This window comes from Betta splendens, chromosome 7 (assembly GCF_900634795.4).
Source record: "Betta splendens chromosome 7, fBetSpl5.4, whole genome shotgun sequence".
Taxonomy (NCBI): Eukaryota; Metazoa; Chordata; class Actinopteri; order Anabantiformes; family Osphronemidae; genus Betta; species Betta splendens.
This window is the reverse complement of record NC_040887.2, coordinates 17,862,666-17,889,561: the sequence shown is the minus strand read 5'-3', so window position 1 is coordinate 17,889,561 and position 26,896 is coordinate 17,862,666. Positions and strand designations below refer to the sequence as shown.

The window sequence follows — 26,896 nt, the reverse complement described above, 5'->3', positions numbered from 1 at the left end:
CAGAGCTGTTTCTGCGCTATGATGTTTTCTAAATCCTGACTGAAAATCTTCATACAGGTTATTCCCACTAAGGTGGTCAGATAACTTTTTAACCACGATTTTTTCCAGAATCTTGGAAATAAAGGGTAATTTTGAAATGGGCCTATAGTTGGCTAGTTGTCCAGGGTCAAGGGTTGGTTTTTTCAATAGAGGTTTGACCAGAGCCACCTTAAAAGCCTGTGGTACATAGCCTAGTTGTAAAGATTGGTTGATTTGATTTAATATAGATGAGCTGATTAAAGGTAGAACTTCTTTGAGTAATCTGGTTGGGATTGGATCTAAAAGACAAGTGGACGACTTGGAAGAGTTAATTATTGAGGTTAACTCCATATGAGTTATGGGGGAGAAGCTGTCTAGGTAAGACAGAGGATGTAATAAATTTAAAGTTGATGGATCTAGACAGTGCTTTCTGTCATTTGGAAGAAGTCGCTGCTGAATGTTTTTTCTAATGATGATAATTTTATTAGTAAAGTAGTTCATAAAGTCATTGCTGCTGAGATTTAAGGGGATAGTATACTCAATACAGCTATGACTCTTTGTCAGCCTGGCTACAGTGCTGAAAGGAAACCTGGGGTTGTTTTTGTTTTCCTCAATTAGGGAGGAATAATATGTTTTTCTAGCAGCACAAAGTGCTTTTTTATATTTCATTAGACTGTCCTTCCATGCAATGTAGTTTACATTTATTTTGTTGGAACGCCACTGTCTTTCTAGTTGTCTAGTCCTTTGCTTTAGGCTGCGGATCTCTGAGTTGTACCACGGAGCTAACCTCCTCTGATTTACTGTCTTCTTCTTCAGAGGAGCCACTGTGTCTAACATTGTACGTAGAGAAGCTGCAGCATCATCTACAAGACATTCAAACTGTTCATAAGGATTAAGGTGACTGTTCTCTGTGTATCTACAAGACATTGAGGCAAAAGATGATGTAATCATCTGCTTGAATCTGGCAACAGCGTTGTCAGATAAACATCTGCTATAGTAACATTTCTTTCCAGCTGTTATAGGGTCAGTTGTGCTAAATTCAAAAGTTAATAAGAAATGGTCAGATAACAGAGGGTTTTGGGGAAGAACTATTAAATTATCAATTTCAACCCCATATGTCAGGACAAGATCTAGGGTGTGGTTAAAACGATGAGTGGGTTCATTTACCTGCTGTGTAAAACCAATAGTGTCTATTAAGGAGTTAAAAGCAGTGCTGAGACAGTTGCTGTCAACATCTACATGAATGTTAAAGTCTCCTACTACAATGACTTTATCTGTGCTAAGAACTAAGTCAGATGAGAATTCAGAGAATTCAGTTAAGAACTCCAAATATGGAGCAGGAGGACGGTAAACAATACAAAACACAACTGGCTTCTGAGTTTTAGAGTCTGGGTGAGAAAGGCTCAGAGTGAGGCTCTCAAATGAGTTATAACTATGTTTAAGTTTAGGAGTAATTAATAAATCTGATTTATAAAATGCTGCTACTCCTCCACCTCTACCTGTACTTCTTGGAACATGATAGTTGATGTGACTCATTGGAGTCGACTCATTTAAAGTAACATATTCATCCTGCTGCAGCCAGGTTTCAGTGAGACAGAACAGATCTATGTGATGGTCATTTATCAAGTCATTTATTAAAAAGGATTTAGATGAGAGAGTTCTGATATTTAATAAACCACACTTTATTAGCTTACTGTTACTTTGTTCCGTAAGAGGAGCTGTTTTGATGTTTATTAAATTATGGTAAGTCACTCCTCTTTGATTTGTTTGTGACTTGTATAGTTTAGGTGGTCGAGAAGCAGACACAGTCTCTATGCGATAACTAATACTAAGAGTGGGTCGCGGCTGTAGAGAACATGCAGAGAGGCGTATAAGACTGCGACTCTGCGTCCTGGGCTTCACTCTGAGTTGTCACGGAGTGGGGAGGCTAAGCAACATGGCCATGTTACTAGAAAGCAGAGAGGCTCCGTTCAACGTGGGATGGACACCGTCTCTTCTAATCAGCCCAGGTTTTCCCCAAAAAGTGCTCCAATTAGCCACAAAGCCCACACCGTTTGCAGGACACCACCTAGACAACCAGCGGTGGAGCGATGACAGCCGGCTATACATGTCATCGCTGGTCACATTGGGGAGGGGTCCAGAGAAAACTACGGAGTCCGACATTGTTTTGGCGAACGAACACACCGACTCAATGTTAGTTTTAGTGACTTCCGATTGGCGTAACCGGGCGTCATTAGCTCCTGCGTGTATTACGATCTTAGTGTACTTACACTTATCCTTACGCTATTGACCTGCAGACTAAGCTAAACCAGATCAGGGAAGAAAGACACTTGCAGAATTTGGGCTTCAACCGCAATTCCCATTGCATGCTCAGCAAGCTCTCATTGGAAATATTGCTGTGAAGAATGTGATTCTCCTTGGAAGAAAGATGAGGTGGCCCGAGTGGTTAAGGCGATGGACTGCTAATCCATTGTGCTGTGCATGCGTGTGTTCGACTCCCTACCTCGTCCGCCTAGTAAATTATTTATTCTAGTTGGTTTTCAGACACATTTGCTGACAATTAAAGAAAAAAAGAAAAGTATAATATCAAAGAAACCATTAGTGAGAAGAAACAAAGACAAATGGAGAATGTGGGCATCAATCCCACTGCCTCTCGCATGCTAAGCAAGCGCTCTACCACTTGAGCTAATTCCCCTGAGTTTCATGCATCATTGCGGAACACTTTACAGGTCAATAGTAGGGTTGTTGAACAAATCGCTGCATGGTGTCGACATCCATCTTGGTCGACGCTGCCAATTTCGCTTTCAATTTTTTTAGTTGGGTATACAACACATATACAATATTGATTGTAGATGCAAAAGCTGTCTCATCGTGTTATGTACCACTGATTTAAGCATGTCACAATGCAGAGCATTAAATCAGACTATTGTTACATAGCTAAACTAGGTAGGCGTAAAAACATTGCCGGTGTGAGCTTCTTTGGAGAGAAAGGAAAGAAGCATTTACTGGTACAGCGTTTTGTTCAATTTAAGGAGCAAATCAAGCCCACCAGAGATAAAAAAGACTACTTTCGTTCAACTCAGGTCTTGACTGCTCTAGGTCAAAGGTCACTTGATCTTTTCACCGTTGAACTTGCCATTTTAGAGTGCACTTGATCTTTAACCCCGAGTGTCAGAGTGCACTTGATCTTGAACCCCGAATGTTAAAGTGCACCTGTTCTTTGACCCCATGTGTCAAAGTACACCTGTTCTTTCACCCCGTGTGTCAAAAGGTACCTGTTCTTTGACCCCGAGAGTCATAGGTCCGTCTATCTTCCATCCTTCGCGTTAAAGGGGCGTTGTGATCCTCAGAACGCAACTGTTGTGTGACACGTCCTCTATCAGTCACCTCCTCGAGCGTGCGGCTTTATAAAGACGTTGCTATGGGGGGTTTTGTAGTGATCAGAGACTGTCGTGTGTGGGAGAAAAACAGGAAAATGGCCGATTCTCCGGTGGTAGAGGATTTTGACAGCATCATCAGCAGCGTGAACGTTGGGGTTGCGGTGGAGAATCAGTTTCAGCGCGGAGCTCCTAAGAAAACAAAGTTGTGGTTGTGCAGAGTGCAGCGTCTCTCAAAGCTAGCGTCGGGCTCTTTCAGCTATGTGTTTTGCTACCCCACGGGGGAGTTGCGTCTTTACCAGCTCAAAGTCAGAGATGTTTTCTCCCCCGACACTGTAACGATGCCCGTCACTGCAAATGACTGGAGTGTTTTGCGCGACGTAGTAGCGGGGTATCTGAGTAAGCTTTTTCAAAGAATGGACGAGGATGAATCTGACGAGGAAGATGAGCCCATTAAGAAGAGGATGCGAGCGGTGCCGGATACCGAGGAGCAGAGTCTGAGCGACGCTATGCAAGTGTTTGACATGGAGGACCCCGACCCGAAAATACTAAAGTTTGTCTGGGAAACCAGCGGCTCCGCCAGCGACCATTGGTACTACAGAGTGAGCATACACGCTCCCGGAGGCGCCGACTGTCGGCTGCTCGTAGCCCGCTTCAACACCGAATGTGGTGTTTTCCAGCAAATTATGAATGTATCCTGCAGAGAGTGGCTGAAAATATTTGATGAAAGGGGAACCTCGATTGCGCAGTTGTTTCAAATGAGCCAGGATTAGAAGGAGTTGATTGTAGTTTGAAAAGCCCTCTTCCCCTAGACACACCCACCCCGCCCCCTCTCATCTCCGGGGATAAATAGAGACCCTCTGCTCCAGTCCTCAGCAAGCAATCAACCAAGCAAGAAACCGGGCAAGCATGGCTTCTCTGCATTAACTCATACCTCGTCCTTCTCCGACCCAGTTGATGGATAGCGCCTGCTATGACAGGGATGACGACGGTGACACTGCTTCCACATCAACGCGGATCAGCGACTGGCCCTCAATGGAACGGGGCTCAGCTTAGTCGTGGCGGCGAGTAGACTGCTTGAGAAATATAACATCCGTGTGTCGGCGGAGAGAGTGCTACAGGCCGGGAAAGCCGTTCTGCACAGCTTGAAAGATACAGAGAATGTCGTGGAGGTTCTGGGTGATATACAAGATGAACTGACGGAGAGGGCTATGTCAAAACATGAGCGACATGACCTGCAGGAGGCGGTGGATCTCTGGGAGGGGAGCATTTGTGATGATAGCCTGTAATTCATTCTAGTTTAATTTATTCATCGTGTGTGTGTGTGTGTGTACTCATTCTAATTTCATTTATTCATACTGCATCTACATTTTGCCTGTATCACTTTGCGCAGTCACGTGTATTGTAATCACATTGTATGCATTTATCCATTTTTGTTTAAGCGATGTAACATTTATTCTTTTAAAAAAATAAATAAAAGCTTGTGAAGTTGTAAAAAACACTACTCATTACTGAAGCGACCGAATAACCTCATAATAACGTAAAAAGCGTGCTGGGTGTTCAGAGCTGAGGTTTTTGGCGAGGAGAGACGATGCCTCCTAAACTTGAAAACCTGATGAAGAAAATTTATTACAACCCTTCTCATCCGGGCAGTTATGGCGGTGTGGCTCCTTTACACAGAGCCGTAGAACAGGATTCTGGCAACAAAATTAGTATGGATCGCATAAAAGAGTTTTTAGCAAAACAAGACGCGTACACGCTGCATAAGCCTGTAAGGATCCATTTCCCTAGATATAGGGTGTTTGTGTCCAGACCTCTGAACCAATTTCAAGCCGATCTCTGCGACATGAAGGCCCTAGCGTCGCACAACGAAGGTTATAAATTTCTGCTGACTGTTATTGACGTATTTTCTAAAAAAGCGTAAGTTAGGCCTATTAAGAATAAGGGTGCAAAAGAGGTGGCGACCGCTTTTGAGTTCGTTCTTGCTCAGAGTGGAATCCCTAAACGTGTTCAGACAGATCAGAGTTTTACAACAAGCTATTTAAGGCTCTGATGAAAAAACATGAAATCACGCATTTCAGCACATCCAGCGAAGTCAAAGCGTTGGTCGCGGAGCGCTACAATAAACCTTAAAATATAAACTGTACCGTTACTTTACGGGTAAAAACACCCTTAGATATGTGGAGGTTTTGCAGCAGATTGTCAAAAGCTACAATAACGTGTATCACTCCAGTATTAAAATGAAGCCCGTTCAGGTGACGTCTGAAAATGCTTTAGAGGTATTTCAGAATCCGCGGCACCTGCCCGGAGAGCATTGGCTCACGCTGATTCTTGAAGAGAGCGGAGATGCCGCGTTGTTTGACAGTTACGGGCTAGCGCTGGACTGCCCCTACTACCCTCAAACTATTTTACAATTTCCGGAGAAGGACTCTAAAGCCGTTTATTATCACAATAGACAGCTGCAGCACCCGTTATCCGTCGTCTGTGGGGAGCACTGTGCGTACTTTCTGTTCCACAGGGCCAGAGGCTTATCCGATCGAAATGTATTGAGTTTGTATGGGAATAACGTGTCCGAGAATGACTCTATGGTCGCTGATTTTGTGAAAGCCTACCAAAAGTGTGTAAAATCCTGCGCGGCCTCACCCGACTGCATGCGGGCCTGCTCTTAAAAAATGTTTTCGAAATGTTATAACCTTAGTCTATAGTTGTTTTTCTCCTGTCATGTGTTTTTTTTCATATAATAAAAGAAAATAATACTCTGAGATGAAAAAATGCGGTTCAATAAAACTTGAGTCAGACAGAGTCGCCCTCGTCTTCTTTTTCCTCTGTCGGCCCCCCAGTGGAAAGAGACTGCCGTTCTAATACCACCATTCATAGGTTGAGAAGCTGACAGTCAGTCAGAGTGGTAAGCGCTGGTGGTGCGCCTATCAGCTTCTCAATATTTGACCTCAGCCATAAAGTGATTTTTTTATGTTCTATTGCTTATAAAAGAGGGGCTAGGCAGACAGGAGCATCTGTAAGCTCCTTCAGAGTGTGAGGATCTGACAGGCGCAGGTGTCCGAAGCTGTGCAAAGTCTGCTAGTTTGCACACAAACGGACAGGCACAGTGACCTGCTTGGCTTGGTATCTTCATAAGATTGAACTTTAGGGCTTTGTACAGGCCAAGGAGTATAATGTGGATGCAAAGCCAAGACTGAAAGCTTTCATTTGATATGCCATTTGTTGGTATTAGGCAACATTCAAATGTTGACAAGCTGAAAGTCAGTCAGAGTGGTCAGCGCTGGTGGTGTAGCTATCAGCTTCTCAATTTTTAAGAGTGACAAAGTGATTGAGAGTGAAATATGATATTATTCACAATTTTTTGTTATTTTCATTAATGAACAGACATTAAAACATAAATAAATCTAAATGTCATGTAAAAAGGAAAATATCACCACACTAGAAAAATTTAAACAACTTGGAAGTATACAAGCATCACTATACACAATAAAAACAGTAAATAAAAACAAGTTTAAAAGAAAGGCTTGTGACATTAAAAATAATATGTGCCAAAAACAAAGAATGTCAGTTTTGTTTTTTTTTTTTTTTTACACAGTCAATCGTCCAGCCATTCCAGGTCCAGTCCCTCTCCGCAGAATGACTTTCTGTTCACCCCATAGTCGAACCTAAACTCCTCTCCTACTTTAATATCTTTTATAGCAACTAAGAGCAATGTATCTTTGTTCTCATTAGCGAACTGTATGTTACAGTGGAAAGGTTTGAGGTTAGGATTTTTTCGAGAATGATTAATTTTTCTTCCAACTGTTTCCATGTTTAGGATGGCATTTGCAGGGGTGTGTCTGTGCATCGATGCACAGACGCCTGCTGCCAGCAGTGAAGAAGAACAGGTAGCCCATGTGATCATTTGAACTTTTTAAAATCTGGTGGCCTTCCTCACTGGTGATGAGTTCACCATGATAATCACAAATGATTGAGCCTTTTAGGAAGTTCTTTGTTGCAACAACACCTGTGCAAAAGAAAATATCTTTCTTAATTTCTTGCATGTCATTATGTCGGTAATAGTTTGTATGCTGAGTAATTGCAGCCTGTTCCAAAATAAAACACTGTTACCACCTTGTCCGCGGTTGTCCTCAAATGTTTTTATGGCCACCCCTGACCATTTTTGCAGTTCTATACATCGTCTGATGTTGTCATCTGTTTCGACGTCTATTTTTTTGGGTGGTCTCCATTTTTGGACTATTGTTTCTGGGGATGGGTAATTTGCAGTCCATCCCTCAGATTCAATTAGTTTTTTTTATTTTGGCCGCTGTGGGCTGCCGCATGTAACATTTGGCTGTGATTGAAAGACCAGTCAGTTTAATTGGTGTTATATTATTTTTTTTAGGTGTCCTAAATTCTTTAATGTCTACTTACACAGCAGATGGTCTTCTCTGTTTTGGAACTGGGCGATCCGCCACTTATCGTAAAACGTTCTGTCCACTGGAAACCCTGCATTTATCCTCGCCAGTTTTGACGGAGGCTTACCATTGAGGGTGACTGGAAAGACCTCCAAAAACTCAGCGAAGTCCTTCCTGACATCTTGAAGGGTGTCCTCATCAATGCTGGCTCCTCTTTTCTTTTTGGATGGTTTTTTGTTTGACTCATCTGAGGAGCTGTAACATAAACCCAACCCGAAGAGGAATCACTTTCATACATTAGCAATTTACAAACATTATCGTTGCTATCTGACCAGTCACTGACCTGTAAGCTGTTAAACTGGCCAGAACGTTAGCAGTGGCTACAGTTTCTTCAGCTGTTTTCATCCTATAATGGGCCTTGGCGACAGCGGTGGTGTGGGCCACATAATGAGCGACCTTGTCCTTTTGTTCTTCTGAGAACATTGAGGAAACCGTTGTTACTATGACCCTCCTGAGCTCCTGACTTGTTATGTTTTGGAGCTTGAAGCTATAAAATAAAAATGATAGATAATAGAGAGCGATAGAGATAGAGATAATAGGCAACATTCATAGGTTGACAAGCTGACAGGCGGTATATAAAAATACTCACTGTTCGTGAAAACGGGCCATATCATTTGTGGCACTGCAAAGGGTTTTTCCAGTTTTGCTTAAAAAGAACCTCCCCTTGTCGTCTACGTCTTGTTTAACAAAATGCGGGTGCACGTGTTCAAAGTAGGCTTCTAGCATCTACAGAAACAAGACGTGAATCCATGTAAACAAGGTGCTAGGAACAACATACACAGCCACTTTCCTCTTAGATGACTTACAGCTTCTTCCTCTGCTGTGACTGCTATTGAGGCAACTTGATAAGTGGCAGTCTTATGCTCCTGCACCCCGATTAAAACTCTTCCGTCGACTCTCTTTCGATTCAGCCACTCTTCAATCTGAATTAAACAAATCAGTTGCTATGTTAAACACAGAATCAATAAGGTTAGTTTAACGTGTTAATATGTGGGCAAATAACTTACTTTGAAGCCCTCAACAGCTCCAGGCCTCTGAAAATGGCCAAAAATAAGAATGGCCTCACAGTAGTATCTGAACAGAATCTTTTCCTCAGTTGAGACTTTTTTTTATCTTCCTGGAAGTTTGCATAGATGCCAAGCATCTCAGGTTTGCTTTCATGCAAAATTCTCAAACACTGGGAGAGTGACCTTTGCCCGTCCATCAAACGTTTGTATCTGCAATGGAAATACTAACTAAACCATCAGTTGAAAATTGTAACGTTCCCAACAGCCAGTGTAGCGGGATGAAATGTAATGTGTCATTGTTAAGAATTTAGTAGTAAATTACTGACCGTGTTCTGTTCACCACTTTTGTATGGGCCTTGGACACTGGCTTCCTGAGGTCATTCAGGAAGCTCATATACAGGTCACAGCGGGAATGTTGCTCGGTGTCAAAGTAAGGACTGGTCTGCTTTTCAGGAATGTCACAAACCTAATCATGCTCTTTATGTACCGTATTTTGCGCACGAAAAGACGCACCGCATCAAAAGGCGCACCTTCAATAAATGACGTATTTTAATTATTTTTACATATATAAGGCGCATCGCATCATAAGGCGCACCTTTAATAAAACGCTTCGCATAAGGCGCTAAAGTAGAGGCTGGAGTTACGGTGCGTTATGCATCCATTAGATGCATAACGCATCCATTAGATCAGGGGTCGGGGACTTATGGCTCGCGAGTCACATGTGGCTCTTTTGACGACTGCATCTGGCTCTCAGATAAATCTTAACTTATATTCCTTAACACGATATGTAAGAAATAATTCCGCTGGAAATCACAGTGTTAAAATAACGATCACACTGTAACTTAGAGCTTTAGCTGCTTGGGCTGTTTCCGCAGAGATTTTGACTCTTACAAAGATCATCGCTGTATGAAACGATGCCACACTCTGTGATATTTCCTGACAATAGAACGCTAGTCACGCACAGAGAGAGAGAGAGTGTGACATCCTCACTGCAGAAAGGATCTGTGTTCACACAGACACAACAGCGCTGAACCAAACAGGTGACAGCGTCTTAGCAGAAGTGGAGCGCATTTCACTTTTCCTGCGTTTTACTCGTTTTTAATTAATTAAGTGCAAATAAATCTTGTGCTTATCAACGATTAGCGCCAATTTGTGATTTCAATAAATATACTTAAAATATTTTGGTCCTGTGGTGTGCCTCGTGTGTGCCTGACTGATGGATGCGTTATGCATCTAATGATTAGCAGTCAGATAGGTCAGTCAAACTTTATTAACAAGAAAACAAAACAACAAAGCAACAAGCAACAAGAACAATAATAACTCTGTAAACGTAAAGCTCACTTTCTCAGTTCCTTATCTAAAATCCCTCGAAAACTTCTTCTTCCGTGTCCGAATTGAACAGCTGGGCTATTGCGGCATCCAAAACGCCTGGCTCCGTCTTATCAAAGTCATCATTAACCGAGTCAGTGTCGCTGCTGTTGTCTGGCAGTTCGGTGACAATTCCTGCCTTCCTAAAAGCTCGGACCACAGTTGTGACTGATATACCAGCCCAGGCATTTACTATCCACTTGCAGATATTAGCATATGTCGTCCGGCGCTGTCTCCCCGTCTTGGTGAACGTGTGTTCGCCTTCGGTCATCCACTGCTCCCACGCAGTTCGCAGTCGAGCTTGAATGCTCTGTTGACGCCAACATCGAGCGGCTGGAGTTCTTTTGTTAATCCACCCGGAATGACGGCGAGCACTGAATTAGTGTGCTTCACTTGTTTTTTGACATGCTCGGTGATATGTGCGCGCATGGAGTCATAGATCAATAGGGACGGAGCTGTGTGAAAAAAACCACCCGGTCTCTTCACATAAATTTCTCTCAACCACTCACTCATCTTTTCTTCATCCATCCATCCCTTCGAGTTAGCTTTTATGACAATGCCAGCTGGAAAGTTTTCTTTCGGCAAGGTCTTCCTCTTGAAAATAACCATGGGTGGAAGTTTGTGGCCATTAGCCTGGCAGGCGAGAACTACAGTGAAGGACGTTTTCTCATTCCCTGTGGTGCGAATATTCACCGTACGTGCTCCTGTTTTATCCACAGTGCGGTTTACAGGGATATCGAAGGTGAGTGGAACCTCGTCCATATTGATGATATGCTCTGGCTGGATCTTTTTTTCAGTTATCTTGTTTCTGCAGTATGTGCGGAAAGTGGCCAACTTTTCCTGATAATCAGCTGGTAGTTGTTGTGACACAGTAGTGCGCGTACGGATGGAGAGATGACGTCGTTTCATAAAACGGAAGCACCAAGAAGGACCGCCTCTGAATTCACTGATGTTATGTTCGCGAGCTAGCGCTATTGCCTTCATACGAATTGTGACTGTACTAACACTTCTGCTTGCTGCTCTTTGTTCAGCAACCCACTGTTCAACTTTGTCCTCTAACTGTGGCCATCTCGCTTTGTTCCCGCGGAAACTCTGTGTTGTCTTCTTTACTTGGCGGAGCTCATCCTCATACTTCCTCCACTTCCTCGCCATTGATTCATTGATATTAAATTCTCTCGCTGCTGCTCTATTGCCGTGTTCTTGTGCGTGGCTTATCGCCTTGAGTTTAAACTCAGCGTTGTACGCGTGTCTTTTGGTAGGAGCCATTTCAGGGTATTTACAAAAATATTAAAATGGAAATGAAACGCCAGTTTCCCGGTATCCCAGCATGCACTGCGCACTATTACGGGGGAAAATCGAGTCGCGGCTGCTTACCGTAACTGAGACCTGTATGCGTTTTAATACTGGGCCATATACAAGACGCATTGTATTATTAGGCGCATGATCAGCTTTTGAAACGATTGAAGGCGTTTAGGTGCGCCTAATCGTGCGGAAAATACGGTAATTTAAAATTGTGGCAGGTTTGAGTGTGGCCTTCTTAAGACTCATAATAAAGTCCTGTGTTTCAGTGCTTTTGGTCAAAAAACCATAGTCTATATCTTCACCTTTAGGCTGCATGAATCGCAGCATCCTGGAGACATTGTCTACCTGCAGTAAAATATCAAATTATCAGATGGCACACACTTCCTGTCTCAAACACTGAAAAGATATCAGAATGAGTCTGCAGGCTGGAAAAAGCAAAATAATCTGAAGTCACCTCCTGTTGACAGTTCAGATATTCAAATTTCTCAATAAGCTGTTGCTTAAAAGCTTGCAGGGTGGCATTTTCTGTGGGAAATTTTTCATAGAGTCCCATCTCCTGCATTATGCACCGAACACCTTTATAATCATGGAATGCAGAGCTGTAAAAACAAACAGAATAGAGGCAGGTTTATGGCAAGGCAAAGCAATCATCCATCCATGGGGAGAACGTGTAAACTCCACACAGGGCCGCCTCTGGGAATCGAATCCAGAACCTTCTTGCTGTGAGACAAAGATGCTACCCACGGCACCACCACAGCAAAGCAATCAATGTAACACTTTTGTGACAATTTCAATTTACTTTTGCCATGTCAGGTCAGATGAGTCATCCTCTTCCTCTCTCTCTGAGCCTGAGCCTGTTGTTGCAGGGACATCATTAGGCATAGTGGCTGACTCTGCTGGCCCCTCAGAGGTCCCTCTGGCATTAACACTACAGGTGACAACAGGAATTCAAGCATTAAAAAGTTTAAGGTTTGCTTCTGTGTGCTATGTCTTCTAAAACAAAAGAAAAGAATAGTCTCACTACCTGCTGCTGAGACCACTGGTGGTTGGAACTTCACCATCATCATCATTCTCCATGTCGTCCGACAAAGGTGCATTATCAACATAAAAGTCGTTCTCCCGCAGAAGACGGACCAAAGTCCACCGGCAGGCCTTATGGGGGAAATACTCACATAGTTTTTTGTAGTCCCAGTTGCGGCCATTCCGGGTCCAGACTTTTGTGGACTCTTTTGCTTTTTTAATCTCCTCCAGTCGCTCCTCTGGAGACGCCATTTTCATACAGACCCTTGCAAGATGAGTTGAAAACTATATTGGGGTTTATGGCATAAACGGCAGTGGACAATTCTTCTGTCCTTGTCGCTGTGTAGGGAGGTAGGCAAACAAATTTAGCATATTTACCACAGCCACATACCACAGATGTTTGGCCTGCTGACTGCCAGACAGATAAATTCAAGCTAAGCAGTATAATGTGGGTGTAAAGCCTAGACTGAAAGCTTTCATTTGATATGCCATTTGTTGGTATTAGGCAACATTCATAGGTTGACAAGCAGAAAGTCAGTCAGAGTGGTCAGCGCTGGTGGTGCGGCTATCAGCTTCTCAATTTTTCAACTTAGTCATAAAGTGATAAAACCACTTTCTATTGCTTCTGAGAGCGTGGCTGGGTAGGTAAAGAGCATCTGTAAGCTAGCTGGCCAAAGCAGGCAACTATAATAACAGACAGACCTTTATATATGAGACCCTGATACCTGACAGAGATGTTTGCCCTGCTGACTGCCAAACAGATGGATTCAAGCTAAGCAGTATAATATGGATGTAAAACCTAGACTGAAAGCTTTCATTTGATATGCCATTTGTTGGTATTAAGCAACATTCATATGTTGACAAGCTGAAAGTCAGACAGAGTGGTCAGCGCTGGTGGTGCAGCATTCAGCTTCTCAATTTTTCAACTTAGCCAAAAAGTGATACAACCACTTTCTATTGCTTCTGAGAGCCTGGCTGGGCAGGTAAAGAGCATTTGTAAGCTAGCTGGCCAAAGCAGGCAACTATAATAACAGACAGACTTTTATATAGGAGACCCTGATACCTGACAGAGATGTTTGGCCTGGTGACTGCCAAACAGATAGATTCAAGCTAAGCAGTATAATATGGATGTAAAGCCTGGACTGAAAGCTTTCCTGCTAGGAACAACACACACAGACAAAGCTTTCATTTGATATGCCATTTGTTGATATTAAGCAACATTCATATGTTGACAAGCTGAAAGTCAGTCAGAGTGGTCAGCGCTGGTGGTGTAGCTATCAGCTTCTCAATTTTTGAACTTTGCCATACATTGATACAACCACTTTCTACTGCTTCTGAGAGCGTGGCTGGGCAGGTAAAGAGCATATGTAAGCTGGTTCAGAGTCAGAATTGTATTTTCAGAACTGTTAGTAACACCTCAGCAAGCTACTGTCAGGTATTAGGTTGACTGTGACCTTTTCCCTAGTGGCTGCTTGCAGCAGACTAAGTGACTGACTTTCTGATCAGCAGCTGACTGGAAGGGATTAAAGCATCACTCACTGTGCTTTATTGATCTGTATTTGGCTTGTGCTACAATCAGAGTGTTATAATATAAGTGAATAAAAGTAAAGACCTAAAGTGGTTGTGCACCCATTTAGCTTGTCTCATCAGGAATAAGATATAAATTTAACTAGTGTCATTTCAGGTTCCACCCAACTGGAGCCTGTAACTACAGCTCAGAGATATACAAACTAATTGATGACTCTCTTCTGCTAGGAACGACATACACAGACAAGCTTGGTACCATTGGACAGCACTTAATCTAAGCTTTAATTTGGTATATGGCATGTCTTATTACCTTAGAAATTGACGGAGTTGTGCTTCCAAAAGCTCTGCACATTTCTGACTTCCACAGCTCCAAGATTTACAAACTAAATCTATATGGCAAAGTGCACTGGCAAGTCTATGTTCACTAAAGGACTGTCCTGTCAACATTTCAAAAAGACAGGCTATCCTTGGTCGCTTTTCACTTTTAAACGCACCTAAACACAAAATGCTGACCTGGCAGAACTCCAAGGCTCATAGAGACACTGCAGAGGAGGGTTGTCAATGGCTTTACTTTTTGCTAGCATGCTCATGCACGCTAAATTGGACTTGAGAAGAAATCATACTTATGGGGGCAAAAGGGTCTTGAGAAGAGAGCAGTCAGCTGTTGCAGCCATCTTGGGGGGCTGCCATTGTTGCTGTGTCTGGCCAGAGCAGTGTGTGTTGGAATGCAGTTCATAGACCTGTTAGGGTTTTAGGCTGCACTAGATCATTTTTTGTCCAGGAACCACCACGTCTTGCTGACAAGGCAAGAGCAATTCAAAGTCATGTTGTTCAAAAAGTGAGTCGAAGATTCTGTTTAAAGAGGAAGTCAATGTGCAACATGGCATGGGTTTCTATCATGTAGTTGTTATCACGTTTGCTTCACACACAAAAGGTCCCTTGTTTGATGCCATGCCAAAAAAGGTAAGTTTTTCTTTTCAACTTTCTCCATGCAGGGGCAATTTTTATGCCACTGTAGCCATGTTCAAAATATCTATATACTAGAAATACATGACACATGATCTGTCGATTCTTCTAAAAAGCAACAAATGAAACGTGAGGACATGGTTGCGCTTTGCATCTCAGTGTTTGGACATCTGTTGCTGAAACCTGGGATGGACCGAAGGCTGCAGATCTTCAGTCTAACACTCTTCCTGCCTAAACTACTCCAGCAACAAAAAGGTACTTTGTGGTGGTCAGAAGCAGCAATCCTCAGCTGTTATTTATAAAAGAAAGTAAATTCATGCGTCGTGTGGAGGGATGACAAAGAAAAACACTTCCCGTCAGGGAATCGAACCCTGGTCTTCTGCGTGACAAGCGGAGATACTGGCCACTATACTAACAAGGACCAAATTTGCCGTCTTGTGGTCTGCGGAACACCAAGTCACAAGAGACACATAATTTATGTGTGGAATTTTAGCTGCAACAAAGCAAGTTTGTGGTTCAAGTATTTTCCAAAGTGACCAAAACCCTTGGAGGCTCCGCTTTAGCTCCATTGATTCACATGTACCCATGGAAGTCATAGTCGGCACTTGCAACAAGTTTTTATGGAACGCTCCTTCCTCAAGAACTGTCGCTCTTATGCTTGTGAGGTTTCTGTAGTGTAGTGGTTATCACGTTTGCCTAACTCTCAAAAGGTCCCTGGTTCGAAACCAGGCAGAAACCTTAAAGTAATGTTTTGTCCGATTGTAGATAATCAATGTGTGTGATAGTCCATGAGCGTTCACAAGATGGCCAGTCGGTACTGCATTTCCTGTGAAAGAGTCCCAGGATATGGCAAAGTGCACTGGCAAGTCTATGTTCACTAAAGGGCTGTCCTGTCAACATTTCAAAAAGACAGGCTATCATTGGTCGCTTTCACCTTTAAACGCACCTAAACACAAAATGCTGACATGGCAGGACTCCAAGGCTCATAGAGACACTGCAGAGGAGTGGGAGCAGGAGGACGCTAAATTGGACTTGAGAAGAAATTATACTTAACCCTCACGCAGCCTTCGAGGGGGTCAGTCTGACCCCACGAGACAAACTATGAAACTTTTGATTCTTTTTACGTTTTTTGGCCACAAGGCACCTATGCGTCGCAGGATCCGCTGCGGCTCGGTCACCCCTCCCTTCTTCTTCGTCACAGGCCCGTCCCTCGTCCTCCCGGGGTCCGGCGCGACCCCAGCTCCCTGTACCTCCCCGTCCCTCGTCCTCCCGGGGTCAGGCGCGACCCCGGCCCCCTGTACCTCCCCGTCCCTCGTCCTGCCGGGGTCCGGCGCGACCCCAGCTCCCTCTACCACCCCGTCAGGCGTCCTCCCGGGGTCAGGCGCGACCCCAGCTCCCTGTACCTCCCCGTCAGGCCTCCTCCCGGGATCCGGCACGACCCCAGCCCCATGTACCTCCCCGTCCCTCGTTCCTCCCGGGGTCCGGCGCGACCCCAGCTCCCTGTACCTCCCCGTCAGGCATCCTCCCGGGGTCAGGCGCGACCCCAGCTCCCTGTACCTCCCCGTCCTGCATCCTCCCGGGGTCAGGCGCGACCCCAGCTCCCTGTACCTCCCCGTCAGGCCTCCTCCCGGGGTCCGGCGCGACCCCGGCCCACGGAACCTCCCCGTCAGGCGTCCTCCCGGGGTCCGGCACGACCCCAGCCCCTTGTACCTCCCCGTCCCTCGTCCTCTCGGGGTCCGACGCGACCCCAGCTCCCTGTACCTCCCCGTCAGGCATCCTCCCGGGGTCCGGCACGACCCCAGCCCCATGTACCTCCCTGTCCCTCGTCCTTCCAGGGTCCGGCGCGACCCCGGCCCCATGTACCTCCCCGTCAGGAGTCCTCCCGGGGTCCGGCACGACCCCAGCCCCCTGTACCTCCCCATCCCTCGTCCTCCCGGGGTCAGGCGCGACCCCATTTTTTTGTTTTTTTATTTTTCCTTCTCCTTTCCTCCCTTTTACCTCCACCCGTGCCACAGGCCCACTGATGATGAACATGATGATGATGATGATGATGATGATGCAAGCAGACAGCTGCGTGCAAGGGCTGACCATTTTAAACGAAAAATAAAACAGACCAAACAGGCAAAAACATTTGATTAAATGCCAAAAGTTTATTTAATAATATAAAACAGTTATGAAATAAAGGAGTACAAGGCGCATTCCGTACAGTATAATTTAATCGGTACGCGTAAAGCAACAGAGGCAGGCGTAGAAAGAAATTGAATACGGCCCTTTTTTGTTTTTTTAATCTTCATCAACGGGATTCTCGGCTCATCAAAACTTCACGCGAAGCAACTTTCGCAGCAGCGCCAGCATCAGCATCCCGCAGCGTTGGTTGTGGCTCTCGCTCCGCCGCGAGCCGCACACGACGCAGGGCATATCGTAGCCAAAGCCGACATAGACTTCCACGGCCTCCTTCATCATCAACTCGGGGAACGCCACGTAGGCCCCTTCTGTAACGCTCCTTGCCTATCATTGCTTTCCGGATGCTTTCTTTGCCAAAGAACTTTTTCGCCAGGAAGTCGCACTCCTCCACTCCGGCAACGTGCACGTGATACACATGCTCTCTCAGCATGTTGTCACCCGCTACGAAACGGGAAAGCCTGACGCCGCACGCATCACACACGTGACTGTCTACGGTGTCCAGCTCATACGACATGCCCTCACGGCTGCCCAGCTCCCTGAACAGGTTGTCTGCAGTGCGAGGGCCGACCACGCTCCTCTCGCTCGGCCTTTTCGTGTACAGCAGAGGCTTGCGCCCGTAGTCGTCGTCCAGCTGGGTGTCGGTCAGGTACGCCGTGAATCTCTCGCAAACTTCTTTGCATCTGTCGCGGTGTCGTCTCCCCGCGCCGGCACAGATGACGCATCGCTTTACGTTTAGCAGGTAAAATTTGCCACGGCTGGCAAATAAGAGGGTGTCCGGAAATGCCACCATGCCGTGGGTGAACCTGAGTTCGCCCAGGTCCAAGGCCAATTGATCCGATGGCAGGTGGCGGTGTCTGTAATGAGCCTTGACACGAGCACACCGTCTGTCGCTGGCCAGGATGTGTTTGTCCAACAAGTCCCTCAAGGCACCCTCAGCGGCCAGAGCGTTCCCACACAAACAGTCGCACTCCAGACCTTCGTCTAGGCCTCCTTCCGGGTCTGGGAATCCGCTATGATCCAACGGGCACGGGGTTCCCTCTTCTTCTACGCGAAGGCGCAGACAGTCTGTGGTCCGCTCGAACACCGCGCAGCCGTCGGTTTGCAGGTCACCTTCTTCTTGAGAGGCCATAGCGTTGGAACCTTTTGACGAGACTGTGGATAAACGCTCGTTCCAAGCTCGTCAGGTGAAGTGGTACTGCGATGTATTCTCTCTGCGACTTTTAAGGTTCGCCGCACCTCCCTCCCCCCCCGCACACAGGCACCCAACCCAAAATCTGAACCAGCGAGGGATCCTCCAGCGTCCTCCCGGGGTCTGACGCGACCCCACGCTCGCACACACACACGCACACACACACACACACACACACACACACATTATTTGAATATTATCATATTATGAGGGAGAAAATAAAGACCACATAAGCAAAACTTTTGATTAAATACTAAACATTTATTAAATATAAAACAGTAATCAAAGAAAGGGGTACACAATGCATTCATATGCACTCATATTCATATTCATATTAAAACCTCAGAGAGACCGAAATCATCTCACCACCAGAGAACTCTGGAACCGTTCTCCACTTTATCCAACGTGAAAAATCCTCCAACGTGGCAGTTTATCCCACCGGAAGGACTCCTCCAACGTGGTGAAGATTCCTCCAACTTGGAAACTCGGTGTTTGTGTGTGTGTGCTTTCACCTGCAAATTATTTCACCACCACCCTCACATTCCGCATCCTCCCTAGGTCCAACACGACCCCATGCTCCGCACACACACACACACACACACACACACACACACACACACACACACACACACACACACACACACACACACACACACACACACACACACACACACACACACACTTTCTCCACTTTATCCAACGTGAAAAATCCTCCAACGTGGCAGTTTATCCCACCAGAAGGATTCCTCCAGCGTGGTGGGAAAAAATCATCTAACCTGGGTTTGTCCAACGTGAAAAATCCTCCAACACGGCAGTTTATCCCACCAGAAGGATTCCTCCAACGTGGTAGAGATTCCTCCAACTTGGAAACAAGACCCCCCCCCCCCCACACACACACACACACACACACACACACACACACACACACACACTTTCTCTACTTTGTCCAACGTGAAAAATCCTCCAACACGGCAGTTTATCCCACCAGAAGGATTCCTCCAGCGTGGTGGGAAAAAATCATCTAACCTGGGGGAAGAGTCGGGACCTGTCACCGGTTTGTCCAACTTGAAAAATCCTCCAACCTGGCAGTTTATCCCACCAAAAGGATTCCTCCAACGTGGTGGAGATTCCTCCAACTTGGAAACTTGTGTTTGTGTGTGCTTTCACCTGCAAATTATTTCACCACCCTCACGTAGCTTTGACTAAAAACAATCAAAAAAAGAGAAAACTGGTCTTACTTATGAGTTGGTGTTAGGGAGACGCTTGCGTGCCCGCGTTTCCTGCATGCTTGCGTGCCTGACCCCCTGCTCATTGGCCTGCCTGCCTGCCTGCCTGCCTGCCTGCCTGCCTGCCTGCCTGCCTGCCTGCCTGCCTGCCTGCCAGCCTGCCTGCCTGCCAGCTTGTCTGCCAGCTTTGCGCTCTCTCTTCATGGCCGCTGCTCGTTTCACCGCCGCACAGGTTCTAGAGCAGATTTTTTTAAGCCAATCAAATGACGACTCTGAACCATAAGAGGAATCTGAGGAAGACGTGTCAAGTGAAGAAGAGAAAGAAAAAGGAGAAGCAGAAGAAGCAGATACAGCAGGACCAGAAACAGATGAAGGACAAGAAGACAGCGAGGGATGTGATCTAAGGCTGGACACTTCAGATGAAAAAGTTGATGATGAAGAATATAATGATGATGATGATGTTGATGATGAAGATGATGATGAAATAATAGAAAATGTACAAAGACTGGAGCAAATAGAACTCGAGGAGGAGGAGGATGAAGAAGAAGAAAAAGAAGAAGAAGAAGATAAAACTTTTATCTCTAAAGACGGGAAAATAAAATGGTCCTCCGCTGCGTTTCGCAATGGCGAGGAAGCGAGGAACGTCCCTCTTACTCCTCTTTCTGCCCAGGGACCCACAGAGTACGCGGCGGCTCAGGCGGTCGACTTGGAATCGACCTTCCGCATGTTTGTGACCCCGGCGGTGGAAAGGATCGTCCTGGAGAACACCAACCTGGAGGGCTCTCGAAAGCTCGGGAGCGCCTGGAAGGGCATGGACGAGGTCGACCTGCGAGCCTACTTGGGCCTCCTGATTTTGTCCGGCGTCTACAGGTCCTGAGGGGAGGCCGTGGCCAGCCTGTGGGATGCCGAGAGCGGCAGGGCCATTTTTTGCGCCACGATGTCGCTCAAGGTGTTTCACGCTTACTCGAAGCTGTTGCGTTTCGACGATCGCCAAACTAGACCCGCCAGGCGAGCGACAGACAAACTGGCAGCCGTGAGAGAGGTCTGGGACGCGTGGGTGGAGCGGCTGCCCAGCCTCTACGACCCGGGTCCTAACGTGACGGTGGACGAGCAACTGGTACCTTTCAGAGGTAAAGCAAAAAAAAAACAAAAAAAAAACATGCAGACACAGACACAGACATACAAACACAGACAGACACACACACACACGCAGACATGCAGACACAGGCACAGACACACACACATACACACACAGGCACATAGACACACACACACACACACACACACACACACACACACACACACACACACACACACACGCAGACATGCAGAAAACACGTAGCAAGCAGGCTTTCTTTTTTTACCTCTGTAAAAAAATATATTTTTAAAAATCTCACCTTTATTTTTTGTAGGTCGTTGCTCTTTCACATGCCTACATGCCTAGCAAGCCAGCAAAATACGGCCTCAAGTTTTGGGTGGCGTGCGACGCCAAGTCCAGCTACGCTTGGAAGATGCAGCTTTACACCGGCAAGCCAGGAGGAGGAGGAGGAGGAGGAGGAGGAGGAAGAGAAAAGAGAGCTTCTGAAAAAAAGCAGGGCCAGCGGGTCGTGCTGGACGTCACAGAAGGGCTCGCCGGGCCTCGCAACATAACGTGCGACAACTTTTTCACTTCCTACGAACTGGGCCAGCGGCTCCTGCGCAGGGAGCTCACCATGCTCGGTACGGTTCGCAAGAACAAGCCGGAAATGCCGCCGGCGCTCCTCTCGATCAAGGGCAGGAGCGCCTTCTCCTCCGTGTTTGCCTTCACTCCCAGCACCGTCCTGGTGTCCTACGTGCCCAAGAAAAACAAAAACGTGATCCTGATGAGCACGCTACACTCGGCCGCCACGGCCGCCGACGATGTCCTCCTCGTCGACGCAGGACGGCGGGACAAAAAGCCCTTTGGCGTCCTAGACTACAACGCCACCAAGGGAGGCGTAGACAACCTGGACAAGGTGATAGGAACCTACAGCTGCAGGAGAAAGACGGCGCGCTGGCCCGTGGCGGTGTTTCACAACGTCCTAGACGTGTCTTTCTACAACGCTTTCGTCGTGTGGCGGGAGGCCCACCCGGACTGGATGCCCGGCAACCGCAGCAAGAGGAGGGTGTTTCTAGAGCAGCTGGGCAAGGCGCACGTGACTCCTCTCATCCGCAGAAGGCGCCATCCGCCTCGCGGCGGAGCGTCCGCCTCGCTCGTGCGGACGCTTCAGAAGGGGGTTCGGGACCCCCGTGCGGGTCCTCCTCCCGCACCCTGTCCTGCTCTTCCGGACTCGGGGCAGCAGCAGCAGCAGCAGCAGCAGCAGTGGGAGCACCAGCAGCAGGCCCTCACCGCAGACCTCGTCTGGGGTGAAGACGGGGACGATGAGGGTGATGGAGGAGAACACGACGCCCTTAGTTCCGCCGCTAGCGACCGGGCGCAAAAGGGCAAGAGGAAAAGGTGTCAAATTTGTCCGCGCGCGAGGGACCGCAAAACAAACAACGTTTGCCATCGGTGCGAGAGATACATCTGCCACAGAAATTTGCTCTTCTGCTGTTCAGACTGCGCCCCTCGCTCCTGAAGATAATTTGTTTGTTCATTAGAAAATGAAATAATAATAATAATAATAATAATAATAATAATAATAATAAAAATAAAAATAAAAATAAAAATAATCTGTGTGTTTTATACTATTGTTGATGTTTTTGTTGTTGTCAGTGTAGTAACACTATTTACAAACAAAGTGTAATATGTAAAAGAAAAATAATTAATAAAATAAAGCAAAAGCATTTCAATTTAGGTATTTTGTTTTTTTTTTCTCCAACCTGGGATTTTCTCCAACCTGGAGAACCCCTCCAACTTGGAAACACACAACGTCACGGCCCTCCTTGTATTCCCACACACACACACACACACACACACACACACACACACACACACACACACACACACACACACACACACACACACACACACACACACACACACACACACACACACACACACACACACACACAGATTCTCCAGACAGAGATTCTCCATCCTCCAACCTGTGGATCCTCCTAACCTGCACTTTCTGTGTCCTCGTGGGGTCCCGCGCGACCCCCACCTCTCTCTTCCCAACCTGCACTTTCTGTGTCCTCGTGGGGTCCGGCGTGACCCCCACCTCTCTCTTCCCAACCTGCACTTTCTGTGTCCTCGTGGGGTAGTCATAATTACCCATCTAAAAGTTGAAATATTGCTATTAAGCTAATTATTTGGCTTGGTGCTTTATTTTGAAAGGATTTTAGAGGAAGTGTGTGCTTAATTACTACACAATCCAATAGTGTATTGAGTAATCAGTAATAAGCATGGAACTGCTGTCTACACTGAGCATCAGCAGTTTGACCTGTCAGTGAAATCTGCAGCTGCGCCGTCGCCATGGAGACGAAAGGCGGGAAAATCAGGCTCACTCTGCTCTGTAAAAGCAGAGTTTCACCCTGTATAAACAGGCTTGTTCCAGCTAAACCATGATGGTTATCACAAAAATTATTTCATTTTACGAGTCCCAAGGCTTCAATGAGCAAATGGTGTGAATTTTATATTTGAGGATAAAAGATTGTAGCCACAGTGGCAATTTCAAAATATGTCTCCTCTGTTTTTCTCCCCAGACGTGTGCCAAAAATTATCATTAGAGTCTATGGGAGAATTTCGGGATCTCTCTGCACTTTGAGGTTGATAGCAACTAAAGTATAGGTCTGAGGGTATATCCAGACACATCATTAGAAAGAAGACAAGTATGACTACGATTTAGTGAAGTAATTATGTTGATAGAGTAAAAATTGTGGCTGTAGTGACGAGTTAGAGACAGAAGTTCTGTCTTAAAAAAGCGCACCTTCTCACTGTAGCTGTGACATCACGCACTCTAACTCACCCAATACACACTAATGGAAAAGCTGAAAATTTAACAAAAACCACACAATATTTAAACGCTCACAAGTCGAAAACTATAAAAGATACGAGGACGCTGATTTACAAGGAGAACGTTGAAAGATGATAGACGCTTTTGACGTTGAAATGACGTTTCTACGCCAAAGTATGACGATGATAGACGCTGATGAAAAGAGGGAAGTTGACAGAAAGTTGAACGATGATTCCCATAGACGACCATTATAAAAAAACGACGGAAAACGTTGAATAACGTTAAAAGTTGAAAAGCTGAAAACGTGAAAAGTAATAGCCTGCATCGTCTAACGATGACGCACGTTTAGAACGTTGAACGATGATTTTGCGATGAAGCGTTGAGAAGTAGATAGCGACCGAAAAACGGGGCGAAATAATAAGAATAATAATAATAAAGAGCGAAGATCTCAATAGTGTGAGAGCTGTTCAGCTCTCCCACTAATAATAATAAAGAGCGAAGATCTCAATAGTGTGAGAGCTGTTCAGCTCTCCCACTAATAATAAAGAGCGAAGATCTCAATAGTGTGAGAGCTGTTCAGCTCTCCCACTAATAATAAAGAGCGAAGATATCAATAGTGTGAGAGCTGTTCAGCTCTCCCACTAATAAAGAGCGAAGATCTCAATAGTGTGAGAGCTGTTCAGCTCTCCCACTAATAAAGAGCGAAGATCTCAATAGTGTGAGAGCTGTTCAGCTCTCCCACTAATAAAGAGCGAAGAGCGCTTTGAGGTTGATAGCGACTAAAGTATAGGTCTGAGGGTATATCCAGACACATCATTAGAAAGAAGACAAGTATGACTACGATTTAGTGAAGTAATTATGTTGATAGAGTAAAAATTGTGGCTGTAGTGACGAGTTAGAGACAGAAGTTCTGTCTTAAAAAAGCGCACCTTCTCACTGTAGCTGTGACATCACGCACTCTAACTGACCCAATACACACTAATGGAAAAGCTGAAAATTTAACAAAAACCACACCATATTTAAACGCTCACAAGTCGAAAACTATAAAAGATACGAGGACGCTGATTTACACGGAGAACGCTGAAAGATGATAGACGCTTTTGACGTTGAAATGACGTTTCTACGCCAAAGTATGACGATGACAGAAGCTGACGAAAAGAGGCAAGTTGACAAAAAGTTGAACGATGATTCCCATAGACGACCATTATAAAAAAACGACGAAAAACGTTGAATAACGTTAAAAGTTGAAAAGCTGAAAACGTGAAAAGTAATAGCCCCCATCCCCTAAAGACGACACACGTTTAGAAAGTTGAACGGCGATTCTACGACGAAGCGTTGAGACGATGAAAGCGACCGAAAAACGGGGCGAAATCATAATAATAAGAAAAATAAAGAGCGAAGATATCAATAGTGAGAGAGCTGTTCAGCTCTCCCACTAATAAAGAGCGAAGATATCAATAGTGTGAGAGCTGTTCAGCTCTCCCACTAATAAAGAGCCAAGATATCAATAGTGTGAGAGCTGTTTAGCTCTCCCACTAATAAAGAGCGAAGATCTCAATAGTGTGAGAGCTGTTCAGCTCTACCACTAATAAAGAGCGAAGATCTCAATAGTGTGAGAGCTGTTCAGCTCTCCCACTAATAAAGAGCGAAGATATCAATAGTGTGAGAGCTGTTCAGCTCTCCCACTAATAAAGCTTAGAAAAACAATACAGTGAATGCTTTGCAGCATTCACTCACTCATTCACACAGTGAATGCTTTGCAGCATTCACTGTGATAAAGAGCGAAGATATCAATAGTGTGAGAGCTGTTCAGCTCTCCCACTAAATAAAGAGCGAAGATATCAATAGTGTGAGAGCTGTTCAGCTCTCCCACTAATAAAGAGCGAAGATATCAATAGTGTGAGAGCTGTTCAGCTCTCCCACTAATAAAGAGCGAAGATAACAATAGTGTGAGAGCTGTTCAGCTCTCCCACTAATAAAGAGCGAAGATATCAATAGTGTGAGAGCTGTTCAGCTCTCCCACTAATAAAAACGAAATGATGAAATGATGGTTTGCTGCCCTTTGAGACATCAATACACTGAACATGTGTATGTTTTAACTTGTTGGAAACTTATGGAACAAAGGATATATACACGCTGTAGGATGAAGGTTAGATAACCAGAGTTACATTCTACAAAGCATTAACCTCTACTGCAGTTTTTATAAAGCTGAAGCCTTTGGCATCTTCAAGTACATGATTGAGGCGGCTGCAGAATCAATTCCCTCCCATGATAAGGCTGGTAATAGATGGCCTTTGCAAGAGGGACACTGCATTTATTGTATGATATTGATCAAAATAATTGCTGAGATCCTTTTGTCTGGTTCCATAAACCATCTTCCTGCAATATTATCTGGAGAGCCGTTCTTGAATACATTCTCCCAATCTTCATTTTCATTTAGAGATGTTTCTTTTTTCAGTTGCTATTCTGAGCTCCATGATACAGATATCTATGTAGTGTATCATCTTAGCAACTGTCTGTCCTAGGGAAAAGGAAGCCTTAGGAATTGTAGCATGACTGTTAATTGCCAAGAGCTTGAATGAGAAGGGATGTATAATATCTGACAGCTCAGAGAGGAAAATAGGTAAATAAATGAGATAGGAAGGCAAAGATGCCACTAAACCCAGCTCTGTGCTGGAGGCTACCTTCCACTAATTCGAAGCATTAGTGAATCATGACTGAGAAGGAAGGTATTTAGCACATGTCTGTCTATACATTGCTGTACTTTTCCTACCATTATTATACCCTTCACTGACAAAATCAGTTATCGATCTGTCTGACAGATTACACAGCACTGGTCTGATCTCTGGCCTCTGGACAGAACATCTTCAGCCGACTGTCTGTACAGTCAAAAAACCATCCGATGTTATCTCATTATTGATATCAGGAAAACACTAATCTAGTGTCCATGCTTATAAATGGGTGTGTGGTTTATGGATGATGGCCAGGCAGTGTTTTAGCCTCTGTGTGTCGTGCGTTAACATACGCAGATGTGGTGTGCCTCCGCCTGCTGTTATGTAAATCTGGCTGCTGTAGAGTCTTTCCATGCAGTCTGGGGGCCGTTTTTGTACAGTACGGCATAGCTGGTTTGTGCCCCCTAATTGAAAGGCATCAAAGGGTGTAAAAGCAGGTTAAATACAGAGGCAGCCGTTAATAGTGTCTACCCCCACGGTGTTTGGGACCCGAATCTGCCGCGTCAGCGCCCAGTTTGCACTGCCGGAATAGTGTGTTACGTCCTTTTGGCCTGTAGGTGGTGATTGACTCCCACTTTTGGACCTAAAACATCATAGTTGATTATG

General features: G+C 45.4%; 2 protein-coding genes and 1 non-coding gene across 3 annotated transcripts in view; 2 read left to right on the top strand and 1 right to left on the bottom strand.

The window, feature by feature from the left end:
- LOC129604322 (uncharacterized) overlaps nt 1-26,896 on the top strand; it is a 196,367-nt gene that overhangs the window by 82,823 nt on the left and 86,648 nt on the right. The gene's annotated exons all lie outside the window — the stretch shown is intronic.
- Nucleotides 11,698-14,324, bottom strand: LOC114859332 (uncharacterized). The gene is made up of 4 exons (XM_029157393.3): nt 12,554-14,324; nt 12,329-12,457; nt 11,984-12,128; nt 11,698-11,874 (listed from the first exon to the last, which is right to left on the bottom strand). The coding sequence occupies exons 1-4, from the start codon at nt 12,805-12,807 to the stop codon at nt 11,698-11,700; spliced, it is 705 nt and encodes a 234-aa protein (XP_029013226.1). The 5' UTR covers nt 12,808-14,324.
- On the top strand, nt 15,708-15,780 carry trnav-aac (transfer RNA valine (anticodon AAC)). The gene has a single exon. It is a non-coding gene; the product is annotated as a tRNA-Val (tRNA).

Bases quoted from the DNA above. Each gene is read 5' to 3' on its own strand.
- LOC114859332 (XM_029157393.3), bottom strand. From the start codon at position 12,807: ATGAAAATGGCGTCTCCAGAGGAGCGACTGGAGGAGATTAAAAAAGCA. The intron at 12,458-12,553 runs GTAGTGAGACTA...TGTCACCTGTAG, and splicing joins ACCAGTGGTCTCAGCAGCAG to TGTTAATGCCAGAGGGACCT. The intron at 12,129-12,328 runs GTAAATTGAAAT...TTGTTTTTACAG, and splicing joins TCTGACCTGACATGGCAAAA to CTCTGCATTCCATGATTATA.